The 15,964-nt window shown below is 35.8% G+C and overlaps 1 protein-coding gene across 1 annotated transcript in view; it reads left to right on the plus strand.

Annotated features, from left to right (window-relative positions):
* The window catches only part of TRDN (triadin), a 372,172-nt gene that overhangs the window by 246,324 nt on the left and 109,884 nt on the right, over nt 1-15,964 (plus strand). Inside the window, exons 19-20 of the mRNA XM_024759083.1 lie at nt 2,003-2,029; nt 13,733-13,780. Of these exons, the coding sequence (XP_024614851.1) occupies nt 2,003-2,029; nt 13,733-13,780 (75 nt within the window). The remainder of the gene's footprint in view (nt 1-2,002; nt 2,030-13,732; nt 13,781-15,964) is intronic.

Here is a 15,964-nt window from a genome sequence, read left to right on the forward strand (position 1 = left end):
GGTCTTTAATCCATTTTGAGTTTATTTTTGTGTATGGTGTTAGGGAGTGTTCTAAGTTTATTCTTTTACATGTGGCTGTCCAGTTTTCCCAGCACCACTTATTGAAGAAACTGTCTTTTCTCCATTGTAAATCCTTGCCTCCTTAGTCATAGATTAGTTGACCATAGGTGCGTGAGTTTATCGTTGGGCTTTCTATCCTGTTCCATTGATCTATATTTCTGTTTTTGTGCCAGTACCATATTGTCTTGATTACTGTAGCTTTGTAGTATAATCTGAAGTCAGGGAGTCTGATTCCTCCAGCCCCGTTTTTCTTTCTCAAGATTGCTTTGGCTATTCGGGGTCTTTGTGTCTCCATACAAATTTTAAGATGATTTGTTCTAGTTCCGTAAAAAATGCCATTGGTAATTTGATAGGGATTGCATTGAATCTGTAGATTGCTTTGGGTAGTATAGTCATTTTCACAATATTGATTCTTCCAATCCAATAATATGGTATATCTCTCCATCTGTTTGTGTCATCTTTGATTTCTTTCATCACTGTCTTATAGTTTCCTGAGTACAGGTCTTTTACCTCCTTAGGTAGGTTTATTCCTAGGTATTTTATTCTTTTTGTTGCAGTAGTGAATGGGATTGTTTCCTTAATTTCACTTTCTGATCTTTCATTGTTAGTGTATAGGAATGCAAGAGATTTCTGTGCATTAATTTTTTATCCTGCAGTGTTACCAAATTCATTGATTAGCTCTAGTAGTTTTCTGATGGCATCCTTAGGATTATCTACCTAGTGTATCATGTCATCTGCAAACAGTGACAGTTTTACTTCTTTTCCAATTTGTATTCCTTTTATTTCTTTTTCTTCTCTGATTGCCGTGGCTAGGACTTCCAAAACTATGTTGAATAATAGTGGTGAGAGTGGGCAACCTTGTCTTGTTCCTGATCTTAGAGGAAACGCTTTCAGTTTTTCACCATTGGGAATGATGTCTTGCTGTGGGTTTGTCGTATATGGCCTTTATTATGTTGAGGTAGGTTGCTTCTATGCCCACTTTCTGGAGAGTTTTTATCATAAATGGGTGTTGAATTTTTTCAAAAGCTTTTTCTGCATCTATTGAGATGATCATATGGTTTTTATTCTTCAGTTTGTTAATATGGTATATCACTTTGATTTATTTGTGTATATTGAAGAATCCTTCCGTCCCTGGGATAAATCCTACTTGATCTTTGTGTATAATCCTTTTAATGTGTTGTTGGATTCTGTTTGCTAGTCTTTTGAGGATTTTTGCATCTATATTCCGCAGTGATATTGGTCTGTAATTTTCTTTTTTTGTAGTATCTTTGTCTGGTTTTGGTATCAGGGTGATGGTGGCCTCATAGAATGAGTTTGGGAGTGTTCCTTCCTCTGCAATTTTTGGAGGAGTTTGAGAAGGATGGCTGTTAGCTCCTCTCTAAATGTTTGATAGAATAGTTTTAAGACTTTTAATAGCTAAACATTATTATCCAATATTAAATTTGACAAAATACAATAATTTAAATTTCTTGAAATCATTATCTGTTCATTTCATGGTGTGATTACAGTGTAGCAACTTAGCTGTAATTCACTGTTTTTAAAATTGAAACAATTGGATAATTTATCGATTCACTTCCTTCCTTTCATACCAATTTGTAGACTTTAAGGAAACTTCATTGGCATATGTATAAAACCAATCAGATTCTTAAATAATTAAAAATGGAAAACAAAATGAATGAGTCATGAATGAGCATTCTGTGTTGGGAGAAGTTATATGAATATCAGAAAAGAAATCTATGGGTCATGGCATATATTTAAAGTTTATCAAAGAAAATGGCACAGCGTTGTATTTTTTCTTCCTGAGACCTATAATTTTCTTTAGTTTCCAAGGTCATAATATAGTTTTTTTGAAAAAAAATAACTATTTTAGAAAACTATTTTAGAGAGAGACCCAAGGAGACTTGTAACTGACTTAGACCTTATTATTTCTTGTCCTTAACAGCTCCAAGTGAAAAACAAGTTAAAGCAAGTATGTTGACTAAAACTTGAGAAAACAAAAAGCATATTTCAGCAGCTTACTCATTTAACTTCTGCTATAGACAGTGCTAATGCTAATATTTTAGGCTGACTTATCAAATGTTTCTTGCTCTGATTATTTGTTGTGTTAAACTGATATGCATAATTACTCAACCTTGTCTTTTCTGTGAATCAATTCTTATTAAAATTTATCTATAGAGCTTTCATTTGTAAATGTTAATTTAGGTCATAACCTCTTTTTTGAGTTGTTTATATTTTTGTTTCCCATTTTGCAGAATGATAAGTGATGTTCTCAGTTTCTTAAACACATTAGAAAATTTTCCTAGTGATCAATCACTTGATCAAAGCAGGAGGCAACATAATTTATCTACTATGAAAGTTATTGTGTCTTTAATGAAAAGGAAACTCCCAACAATTTTATTAAGTACTGCTCTTGCAATATCACAATTTTCTATCCTCAGATTTAGAATAAATATTGACTGACAACTATAGTATACCATGGCATTTGCATCAATAGTGGCTTTGACAATACGCTAAAGGATAAATGCTTTTTTCTTTGTTGGTATTTCTCAATTCAATGACGTATCTAACAGATGGCCATTCATGAAAATTTAGGCATAATGGCGTATATTTGAGTTTAGAAAAAATATTCTTTTAGCTTCTCTAAGCTTTGTATATAAGATTTAAGATCAAACCTCATTTCTGTGCATTATGTAAATATGTTTATATTTTCCTTTTGATTTAGAGTTGCATAAGTATCAATGATGGTACTAATACAAAAAACAAATGCATGTTTTATTTACTGTCAGGTTTTTGAGACAGGGTATATCATTGGTGAATATATCAGAAAAAAATTGGAAAATATAATATTGAGTAGCTTGGTGTATTTTTTTAAAAATTGCAGTTGGAAATGTTTACATAGACATTGCAGACCTTAAGGAAAGGTGTAACATGAATCTAAAATTCCAGTTATATTTTCATGACAATTTTTAGTTGAATATAAGCTGATTAGAACTTCATATTACAGAGTATTTAGTATGCTAATACTTAGTCTGTAGAAATGCATAATCAAGAAAATATATAAAACAAAACTGATAATTTTGCAGAACTGGTAGAGGACTCTAGATTGAAGATTACTCTGAAAATGAAAATTTTCTTCCTAGAAAAATGTGACATTTAGATAAAAATATTCATTTGCAATAAAAAAAAACCCTGTAAGTTCTGCTATCTATGAAACACTATCCAATCATGTTTTGAAGAGATCAGCATCTTTTGCAGGAAATTAACAAATTTAGGTTGCCAAATCATCTTAGACCCAGTATAAAGGTTTCAAAAGAATTAATATTCAACTCCTTGTATGGTTGAACGATTTGGACTTGACATGGGCATTATCTCCCAGTACAAAAGTTAGAGATAATTCATAAATTGTTTAAAATCTCTGCTAGCAATGTGACCATCCATTTCCCCAAATAAGAACTAGTCGTTTTTTTGGGGGGGTCTAGAAATCATACAACAGAAGAATATTTACATAGCTTTTATATACAGTGAGCTATTTATAAAGTTAATGCCTAAGACATATCATTACAAATACTCTTGAAAATTCCTTCTGTCACCCACATAGTAAGGACACATAGTCTTGTGTGTATAACCTGAATATTTAGGATATGATTTTACATTATCTTAAATTATGAGAGCAAATGCGAGAGTGAGATGTATAGTTTAATTAACATAAATTAAGTATTTATGTGATACAATTTCATGGTATTGAATTAAAAAGGATAGGTAAAATTGACAGGACTAGAGCAAGTCCATGGAAAAAGTAAAAGGTAATTTGTCTTTAGCACTCAATTAAAGGAGATAACAATAATGTGAATTGAATTTGTGGTGTGGAACTGTTTGCTCTAGGTCTTAAGAAACCAGAATCACTGTAAGAAAGACACTAGAGGACACAGACTAGTTTGGGAACTGTATCAGTACAGGGTGGATGTTCTCATGGTACCATGAGCTTGAAGAAAAGGGAAGAAGCCCTTCATGTTCAATGATGTAGCAAGCACTACAGAGGGGCACTTAATGCCTCCACATGTAAAATTATTTGTCAGGGATTATGTGGATGGAGGAAGAGTACCTTTGACCAACAGAGATGCCAAATCTAGGTTTACTATTTCCACAAGTCAACACAGATTCCTTTATATCATCCTCTGTACAGAAATGCCTCAACAAACCCAGTTCTCCCTGCAGTCCACTGCACACACACTCCCTCACCCCCACCGCCACATTGGATAGAGACAGAGGGGTTGATGATATGATTAGCCATTTCCAAGGAGGAGGAGAACCAAGACTCATGGGCATTTCAGATCTTTAACACTCCTCTTGGTGAATCAAGAGGGAATGTAGTAGACAATGCTTAGCAAATATATTTGACCACATCACCCTCTTTTTTCCAAAGAACACTTCAAGGACCAGTATTCCTCAAAACCTTGGGAAGCACTACTATACATTACTTCGTTCCTCATATCGAGGACCATAGGGCTTTGATCATGTATTCCATGTGCATGTTTGACCAGCCTGTGGTCAGTTTGAATTCTGAGTGTGAAAGACACCAAAGACCAGGTCAGGGGCCAAAGTTTAGTTATTTTTAATTGTGGGCCTAAATTTGAATTAAATGACAACGGTCAGGCATTTTTCATTCCTTGGTTTTAACACTACACTAGATTTTTGTGGTATGCTCAGCCACCAAGCCTGACTCTGCTTATCACCTTAACTACATTTCAATACCTAAATTTGTGAGTCACATATCTATCTCTTGATCTAGTAATATATGTCAGATCATTCAGGAGAAGCCAGTATGCAGAATTTAAAAATAAAACCCCTTTGGATTTATTTAGTTTTATGATGTTAGAAGACTGTTTGGGGACAGCTTATGTTAGTTAGAAAGTGGCATGGCTTTTTGGACATAGTTTAAATATTCTGTCATGGAAATTGCTGGGGGGAAAGATCTGTGGGCCTGAACTAGTAGATCTGATATCAGGGGTGTGTGTCTAGACCACAGGTTGGATGATATATATGACAGGTATCTCAGTTGTTTAGGGCAATCTGGGTTTATTCATGTTATTCTGGAATAATTATTACTAACACCTTCTTTCACCTGCTTAGTTTGGATAATAAATTGTATGATCACTACCCAAATCACAGATGATGCTAACTGAATGAACTCAAAATAGTACTGATACAATGCCAGGGGATGGTTTGGGGAGGTTTAAGTGCCAGGAAAACTAGACTGTGAGAAACCTGGGACTGACTTAGATGTTAGGCCAAGATGTGCTTCTTGTTCAATCCCACGTATAGAGCCAAGGTTGGTGTCCTGAGTGCCAGCACAGAATTGGAAAAATGTCATGGTTTGGAGCTTAAGAACATTTATCAAGTTTGGTTCAAAGAGATCCAAGCTATATAGATGAGAACTTGCAGAAGTAGAATCTGAGTTTAGTTTAGACATTAGGAAGTAGAGAGGAGGAGGAGAGAATTTCAAATAGAAAATCAGGAATAAATTTTAATATTGTGAAAGTATAATAATGAGTACAGCAAAATAAGTATGAAGTATGACTATTGAGACAAGTACTTTGTGACCTGAGTCTTATTAATAAAACAGTGTCATGATACTGTGTTTTCAAGGGAGCATGGTATTGGTGCAGATCTAAACAAGTTTTCCAATAGGACAAACAGGAACAAAAAGAGACCTAAAATGATTCCACTTGAACAAAGACCTGATATAAGAAAAAGTAGCCATTTCAATAATTAGAGAATAGAGAGATTATCTTAAAATGTTGCTGATGTAGTTGGTATTCATTGCCAAAATTTAAAAAAATGTAATTTATTCCTACTTTGTACAATTCCAAAATATCAACTCCAGATGGTTCAGGGACTTAAAAATAAAACAAGCCATTAATTTAAAGAAAAAAGTATAGGAAGATATATGTATATATTTTCTTGAAGTATGGTTGGATCACAAAAATTATATATATAAACTCAAGCTGTAAATAAAAAATCTAATGTACTAAAATGATTACAGTAAAATTTAAAACTCATCCATAGATGCCATAAAGATAAAAGACAAGTTACAGTTTTGGAAAAGGTATTTGTAGCATATATAAGTAACTAGAGGTTAGTAATGAAAAATAAATAACTCTAAAAATAAAAAACAAAAAGAGAAAGAACTTGATAGACTAATGCATAGAAAAAATGAGCAAAAGATATGTTAGGATCAAAAAGAAAACAAAACGAGACACAAATTGCCTATAGACATATCAAAAATATTTAACCTCTTAGTAATAATGAAAATGTACTTAAAACCACAATACTATTTTACATATATCAAATTGACGAAAAATGGAGAAAAATGTTCATTCTGGTGATGGTGATGATATGAAGCAATAGAAACTCTCACATACAGTGTTAGTGTGAGTGTAAAATTTGGGGGAAAAATATGGCTTTTATCTAGTGAAGTTAAACAGAGACACATGCTATGTCCTAGCAATTTCACTTCTAAGAAAATTCTTGCACATTGCACCAGGATTCATATACAGGAATATTCATAGCAGCGTTGTTTTATAATAACACATACAGGACATGACCTAGTGTCCATTGGCAGGAAACTGGATACATAATTTGTAGAATACGTATAACTGGAATACTATACAGCAGTTAAATCAATCAACTACAGTTCCTCATATCAACGTGGCTTGTATAAAAAGTTAAGCAATTTGTTTAAGTAAACAATGAATCAAATAGGGCAGTGACAAAACCGATAAATGATGAGGGGCACTCCACCATTGGGGGGTAGGGCAAAGGTTTTTATAGAGAATACATGGAAGCAAAGCAAAAATATATATTTAACTGACTATAACATATATTGTCTTATTTGGGAAAATTAGTTATTTGGCTAAATAACTAAATAATTTAGTTTGTTTAGCTTATGATAATTGCTTTTGAGTACCACTCAGATTTGAGATAAATCTAGTTGACTCTGGCTTTGGTTTGTTTAGGTAGACCACCAAAGGCGCTAAAGCTACCCAAGTCTAATGGCCATCTTGTTAAACAATTTTAACACTGAGTCTCAGCACACGTTTTAAAGGAAGCAAATTATAAGAATTAAAAAGTACTGGGGGGCTTCCCTGGTGGCGCAGCGGTTGAGAGTCTGCCTGCCGATGCAGGGGACACGGGTTTGTGACCCGGTCCGGGAAGATCCCACATGGCGCGGAGCAGCTGGGCCCGTGAGCCATGGCCGCTGAGCCTGCGCGTCCGGAGCCTGTGCTCCGCAACGGGAGAGGCCACAACAGTGAGAGGCCTGCGTACCAGAAAAAAAAAAAAAAGAATTAAAAAATATAAGTCAATTTATACAGTTATATCACTAAACAATATAATTCAATCTGTAAAAAATGGCCTTAGCTTTGTTTAGAGATAAATTCATGTAATAATAAATGTACAGGAAAATAAAGAAATTATTAATACAAAATATAGGACAGTGATAATTCTGAGATGAAGAGAGAGGTATGCAGTGGTAATATGACAAGTAAGAGGTTTCAGAGTCTTTGGTGATATTTTATTACTTAAGTTTACAGGGGGTTACAAAGATGTGCATTTTTTATTGTCATTCATTAAAATATGCACATATGCTATCCCATATGTTATACACCTTTATGCCTTTCATTTATATTATATCTTTCACAATTAAACAATCTTAAAAAATAGAGAATGAGAAGATAGAAGTGGTGACACTTAGCATAGCAGCTCTCAGGAGACCATGGTGGACCACAGAGAGATGAGGTAGTTGAGGTAGGGGACACGTAGGAGTGAAGGCCGTGGTGGTCTGAAGTTATAAACGGTGACATTTTTTGTGTGTTTCTGAGCTGATGTGAAAGCATCAGTGAAGTGGAAAGCAGGTGAAGTAGCAGAGAGAGGCAGTACTTGCAAGAGTAACGTCATTGTCTATGCAAAAGGAGTTGGGATGCAGGGCACATTTGGAGGAATTGGTATGAAATAGGGAATGATGATCCTATGGGTCTGGAAAGAAGACGAATGGTGCTGGTATGTGCTGGTGAGGTGGTGAAAAGATGAGATAGCCTAGTCTGCTTCTACTTTCTCTATGAAGATCCCAACAGCAACTTGCTTTTATGTTACAGGTTGTTGGAAGTTTGAGAAAGGAGGGGTATTCATGAACCACTTGTCTAGAAAAATGAGAAAGTAACTTCGCTAGGTCTGTGGTAGTATTGCTGATCAGTGCTGGGCACTCTGTTATACACTGTGACTAGACATTTGAAGTCAGATCTGCAGCAGATGGGGGCCTTCCTGCAGTTTGGATGGCGGCTCAGGTGGCAGGCATAGAGTAGGTTTGGTGTTTTGGCACATGTAGTGGATAGAATTGCATCCCCTCAAAAGATATGTTGAAATCCTAACTAGTACAGTACCTGTGAATGCAAGCTTATTTCAAAAAATGGTCTTTAGTGGTGTAATCATGGTAAGATTAGGCTATACTGGATTAGAATGGGCGCTAAATCCAATGACTGATGCCCTTTTAAGGAGAGGGAGATTTAGAGACACAGACACATTCAGAAGGAAGGCAGCCGTATGAACATAATGGGACAAATTGGAGTGATGCAGCTACAAGTCAAGGAATGCCAAAGATTGCTGGCAACCAACAGAAGCTAGGAAGAGGCAAGGAAGGATTCTTCCCAAGAGCCTTCAGAGCAAGTTTCAGAGGGCCTTGGCAACACTTTAATGCTGGACTTCTAGCCTCCAGAACTGTGAAAGAATAAATTTCTGTTGTTTTTAGCCACCTAATAACTTAAAGGCTGCCCTAGAAACTTAATATACCAGATGACTATGGAAACAAACAATAAGTGAATGATTTAACCATGGTTTATTTAAATATAAGCTTGAAAGAAGAAAAGTGAGGACATAAGGGAGATCTGGAGCATGGAGAAACTGGTAAGGTCAAAGGAATGAAAGTATTGATGGGGTCAGAAACTACTTAGAGGAGGTTCTTGAGTAAATACGTATAACTGGAATACTATACAGCAGTTAAATCAATCAACTACAGTTCCTCATATCAACGTGGCTTGTATAAAAAGTTAAGCAATTTGTTTAAGTAAACAATGAATCAAATAGGGCAGTGACAAAACCGATAAATGATGAGGGGCACTCCACCATTGGGGGGTAGGGCAAAGGTTTTTATAGAGAATACATGGAAGCAAAGCAAAAATATATATTTAACTGACTATAACATATATTGTCTTATTTGGGAAAATTAGTTATTTGGCTAAATAACTAAATAATTTAGTTTGTTTAGCTTATGATAATTGCTTTTGAGTACCACTCAGATTTGAGATAAATCTAGTTGACTCTGGCTTTGGTTTGTTTAGGTAGACCACCAAAGGCGCTAAAGCTACCCAAGTCTAATGGCCATCTTGTTAAACAATTTTAACACTGAGTCTCAGCACACGTTTTAAAGGAAGCAAATTATAAGAATTAAAAAGTACTGGGGGGCTTCCCTGGTGGCGCAGCGGTTGAGAGTCTGCCTGCCGATGCAGGGGACACGGGTTTGTGACCCGGTCCGGGAAGATCCCACATGGCGCGGAGCAGCTGGGCCCGTGAGCCATGGCCGCTGAGCCTGCGCGTCCGGAGCCTGTGCTCCGCAACGGGAGAGGCCACAACAGTGAGAGGCCTGCGTACCAGAAAAAAAAAAAAAAGAATTAAAAAATATAAGTCAATTTATACAGTTATATCACTAAACAATATAATTCAATCTGTAAAAAATGGCCTTAGCTTTGTTTAGAGATAAATTCATGTAATAATAAATGTACAGGAAAATAAAGAAATTATTAATACAAAATATAGGACAGTGATAATTCTGAGATGAAGAGAGAGGTATGCAGTGGTAATATGACAAGTAAGAGGTTTCAGAGTCTTTGGTGATATTTTATTACTTAAGTTTACAGGGGGTTACAAAGATGTGCATTTTTTATTGTCATTCATTAAAATATGCACATATGCTATCCCATATGTTATACACCTTTATGCCTTTCATTTATATTATATCTTTCACAATTAAACAATCTTAAAAAATAGAGAATGAGAAGATAGAAGTGGTGACACTTAGCATAGCAGCTCTCAGGAGACCATGGTGGACCACAGAGAGATGAGGTAGTTGAGGTAGGGGACACGTAGGAGTGAAGGCCGTGGTGGTCTGAAGTTATAAACGGTGACATTTTTTGTGTGTTTCTGAGCTGATGTGAAAGCATCAGTGAAGTGGAAAGCAGGTGAAGTAGCAGAGAGAGGCAGTACTTGCAAGAGTAACGTCATTGTCTATGCAAAAGGAGTTGGGATGCAGGGCACATTTGGAGGAATTGGTATGAAATAGGGAATGATGATCCTATGGGTCTGGAAAGAAGACGAATGGTGCTGGTATGTGCTGGTGAGGTGGTGAAAAGATGAGATAGCCTAGTCTGCTTCTACTTTCTCTATGAAGATCCCAACAGCAACTTGCTTTTATGTTACAGGTTGTTGGAAGTTTGAGAAAGGAGGGGTATTCATGAACCACTTGTCTAGAAAAATGAGAAAGTAACTTCGCTAGGTCTGTGGTAGTATTGCTGATCAGTGCTGGGCACTCTGTTATACACTGTGACTAGACATTTGAAGTCAGATCTGCAGCAGATGGGGGCCTTCCTGCAGTTTGGATGGCGGCTCAGGTGGCAGGCATAGAGTAGGTTTGGTGTTTTGGCACATGTAGTGGATAGAATTGCATCCCCTCAAAAGATATGTTGAAATCCTAACTAGTACAGTACCTGTGAATGCAAGCTTATTTCAAAAAATGGTCTTTAGTGGTGTAATCATGGTAAGATTAGGCTATACTGGATTAGAATGGGCGCTAAATCCAATGACTGATGCCCTTTTAAGGAGAGGGAGATTTAGAGACACAGACACATTCAGAAGGAAGGCAGCCGTATGAACATAATGGGACAAATTGGAGTGATGCAGCTACAAGTCAAGGAATGCCAAAGATTGCTGGCAACCAACAGAAGCTAGGAAGAGGCAAGGAAGGATTCTTCCCAAGAGCCTTCAGAGCAAGTTTCAGAGGGCCTTGGCAACACTTTAATGCTGGACTTCTAGCCTCCAGAACTGTGAAAGAATAAATTTCTGTTGTTTTTAGCCACCTAATAACTTAAAGGCTGCCCTAGAAACTTAATATACCAGATGACTATGGAAACAAACAATAAGTGAATGATTTAACCATGGTTTATTTAAATATAAGCTTGAAAGAAGAAAAGTGAGGACATAAGGGAGATCTGGAGCATGGAGAAACTGGTAAGGTCAAAGGAATGAAAGTATTGATGGGGTCAGAAACTACTTAGAGGAGGTTCTTGAGTGAGTGAACTATATAACAGGAAGAGTGGTGCCAGGGAATAGGAGTTTTGAAATCAAAGTCTTGGCAGCAAAGAAAAAGTCCAAGATACTTTTTCTTGGTAGTGATCAGAGAAGTGGGATCTCCAGTTTTCAAAAGTGAGAAGGTCAAGGAAATGAGAGATCCCATGGTCGTATAAACTGTGTCTATAAGTGACTCCCAATCCTGGTTAAATAATAGAGTATCTTGACAAGCTTACAAATAGACAAATAGCCAGGCCTACCTTATCCCACACTCATTAACTCAGAATCTCAAAGCTCTGTAGTCCTCCCCAGATCTACTATGTCTGAATCTCACAGGCTTATAAAAACTCCCCAGCTTAGTCTAGTGTGAAGCCTGGGTTGAGAGTGTTTCCTAATGAAAAATCACAGTAGTAATAGTGGAGCAGATAACTATGTATAGAAATATTCAATAATTAATGGGACACAGGCATAATGCTGGTTAATGGCAGCAATAGAGCAAGATAGAGCCGGTGCAACCTGGTACTGTGGACTTCAAAAGAACTGAGATTTGGAGGAAGCAAGGAGATAACAATCCATCAGAAGTAATAAGAAGTAAGGAGAAGTCATAAACATCATTTATTAATTTAGTTAAAAAGATGTAAATATACATCACTTCCAGACCCTTTGGTATATAGAGGAAAAATAAACTGTCTCTATTTTGGAAAACCATTTGTAGGGGATGTAGTGTCCTTAGGGAACTAGTTTGGTTAAAGGAAAAAAGTCAAGTGCACATTTTGAGAAGAGGCTGAGCATTTAGGGATGTGTGCTATGATAGACATGACTCAGTGGAAGGACTTTGGAAAAGAGTCTGTTTTTAGGAGAAATACGAAGCCATATAGACTGTTTTCTGCTGGAAGCCTAGGCTCATGGTAGTATCTGAGGTGAACAGAGTTGGGAATTTCAGGGACATTAGTCCTGATTGTGTATTAGGGGACGTGTGGTAATTAGTTTCCAAAATATGGCCAAGACCAGCAGCATAAGCATCACCTGGGAACTGGCTAGAAATGTAAATTCTTAGGACATGCCCCAGACCTACTGAATCAGGCCCATATCTGTGTTTTAACAGCCCTCCTGGGTGACTCTGATGCATGCCAATTTTGAGAACCACTGGTCTAAAGTCTCCTCAAAGCTATATAATAGCCAGGGATCTGCTTAGTCCTGGAGCTCCGGGTCTTGAAACAGCCTGAAGAAATCTTATTTACATGACTTCTTGCCTGGGCTCAAATGGTGAAGCTTGTGGTATCTAATATTGTGAAATTAAAACCTGAAAGTGATGTGAAGGTCTCCTGACATCTGATCTCTCTCACAGCCCAAGGTGTATGGCACAGGGAGGATAAGGGGGCATGAAGACCCCTGTTTACTGGTTGTTCCTAGAGCCTCAGCTGCTGAGTGAGTGCATATGAGTAACAGGGATTATACACATGTACTAGTAAGAATAAAACTAAAAATACAAATATAGATGTCCAAGGGCAACAGCCTTGAATAATCAAAAGTTAATAAAATGAGTAAATAAACTTTGTAAAAATTTACCAGCTTATTGTCATTTTCTAATTTTCGTATGGATCAAAGAAACTTCCACTTTAATTAGCCTTGATTTGAGGTCTAACATTTTGCAATAGGACCAGCATTTCAGATTGTACTTTTGGAAGAGCTCTCCTGTCTTCCTCTCTTCCACACTAGATATTCAGAGAAACTCCAAGAAGCCATTTTGGCCTTTTTAAATTTTTTTCTTTTTCTCTCTCTTCAAAGTAATATTCAAATGGAATTTTCTGTAACATTATGGCTAATATTTTATAATATAAAGCAAATTGATTGAGGTCAATTATGGCTTGCCATCCCCATAGTTAATGGCTAAACAAAGAAGGCCTTTCAAGTGCTCTTCCCCACAATTTATGCATCATTTAAGATTTGACTATAAACTAATAAATTAGTATTCCAGTGTAATTCTGTGGAATAAGTCACCTTTTTTATGGTCACTACTTATATAAGCATAAAATTTAGTACCACCAGAATTGTATCTTGAAAGAGAATTTCTGCATTGTTATTTAAGGAAGTTCATTAGTTACAAAAAATTTCAAGCTTATTCTAGCATGGTTTTCTCTGCTGCTTGCTTTGCTCTCAGATGCCACATGCGTTTTATCCTTTGGGCAGTTTTAGTCTTGTCTGACTTAGAATACTATAAGATATTGACCTCACATGTCTGATATCCGTTTCTCATTTTCAATCTCTGAATTTACAGAAACTGAACGAGCCAAAGAAGAGGTTGGTGCTGCCTCAACTAAAAAAGGTAAGTGCAGCTTAAAGAAAAAGATGTCGTGACTATAACTTCTTTATGCTAAGGTTTCTAACTCAATGTATTGTTTAGTGCTTAAGAAGAGCTCTGTTTATTGATTTTACTATTTCACTGATATGGAAACCCACTTTTAGTTTTTGAGAAATTGAAGAAATGCTGCTGTGTGAGCTCAATGGGATCCCAGTCATCTGGAGAGCATTCATATTCAATATACTGATCTATAAGGTTAGCGTTTGAGCAAACGAAACTTTGACTAATAGAACTTCCATGAACAATGTTTGCTTTGTGCAAGAATAGTATCAAATTTAAGTTTAAATTTAAGTTTTCAAAGCTATGCCTCTTGTCATATCTAATCAGAAGCAACTATTATGTGAATATTGACTCCTCTCAGTAGACACTCTAAAGAATATCTTTAAGAACATTAATACATGTTAAAAATATTCAATATGATGAAACATTTACATATTCTTTATTCAAAACAAACTGGAACAATTTTGAAATTTGTGATTCTGTTTTACACATAGAAATGAAATCAGTAATGTATTCAATGTCTTTGGAAGAATCTCAAGATACAGTTTAACAACCCTATCCTCAACATACACACACACACACACACACACACACACACACACACACACACACACACACACACACAACAGGAGTACCCTTTCACATACATGCCACTGAAATGGCATAACATTTTTCTCCTTAAAAAATCCTTTATTGCATATGCTCTATAAGAGAATATATATCAGGACTATAGGGAGTTATAAAATATATATGATACATATCCACATTCTCAATCCCAAGCAACATATATATGGATACAAATGAATACATGGATATAAATTTATATATTAGTTAATAAATTAAAATATAAATTAATATACATTAGTTATATAAATTAATGCATAAATTAGTACACATGTATGTCTAATGAAAGACAAAAAAATTAAATGATACCTAAAGGAAAATATAAACTACTATAAGATAATACTTAATTAGAAGCAATTGAATTATTGAGATTAATTGCTTCCCTTTTTCAAATACAGCTCTATTTATTATTCTGAATTTATAGTAGATAGGAATAAAATCTGTCTCCTAGATAGTTCTTTTCTTAGTAATGTAATATATGTGTTATGTCATTTTTGAGGTAAGTTATCATGATACATGTTTCATTGACATCTTTTACTAGGTATCAGTTTTTCCATAAGTAGCAGAGCCATGAATTTATCGGAAGTCCATATTAATATATCTCATTCTTTTATGGTGTCTTATTTTGAAATCAACTTTTCTTGTCAACATTAAATGGAATGTGTGGGTAAAACTTGGGTGCTTCAGGATGGATAATGCCATGGTATCAGTGACAAGACTAAGAGTCTAAATATAGATTCAGAGGAAGTCATAATCTAGGCATGGATACAGGGTATATGGATCCAGTAAGTGAATGTAAGGTCAGGACATCTATATGTGTTGAAAGCAAGAACAAAAGTGAGATAAAATTGTGTTGAAGATCTTCAGCCATGGGTGAGACCAGTGGATGTCCAAACAGCAGTATATGGGTTTCATCTGGAATTAGATTTCAGATACTGAGCCTCAGGGAATCCTTGATTGTGAAGACGGTCTGGAGACAGAGTTAAAAAGGAAAGATTCAATAACCAGTAAGTGACCCATGCACAGACTCTGAATCACTTGGAGCCTAGATATTAGGGCAGAAATACAAGCACACATAATTTGGAGTTTAATCAAGTCAAATTGGAGTGAGCAGAGATACTGAATTGATATTGAACCATCAGTTAGTGAATTCACTGGAATATTCAACCAAGAATGGTCTCTGAGTTTAGAGTAAGGCCAGACATATTGGTTGGGATTAAGTAGACCTGATTGCTAGGCTTAGAGTGAAATATAAGGAGAGAAATAACGTTTTATGAAATTAAACTATTGGCATTAATTACTTTGACTCTAGTTTGTCTTAGATCTCATACCTCAATCATTAATTTAAATATGACTCTGCATATTAGATTTCCTCTCAACTGTAGAATGAACAGAAACAAGTGTTCCTTCCAAAGCCATCATAAATATTTTGAAACTCAGGTAGAGCTTTACCAATTTGACAAGTTACATATAAAAGTCAAAGGGAAAAAAAAAAAAAAAAAAAAAACAAAAGAAAGGCTTTCT

This window comes from Neophocaena asiaeorientalis, unplaced genomic scaffold (genome assembly GCF_003031525.2).
Source record: "Neophocaena asiaeorientalis asiaeorientalis breed wild unplaced genomic scaffold, Neophocaena_asiaeorientalis_V1.1 scaffold5, whole genome shotgun sequence".
Classification (NCBI taxonomy): Eukaryota; Metazoa; Chordata; class Mammalia; order Artiodactyla; family Phocoenidae; genus Neophocaena; species Neophocaena asiaeorientalis.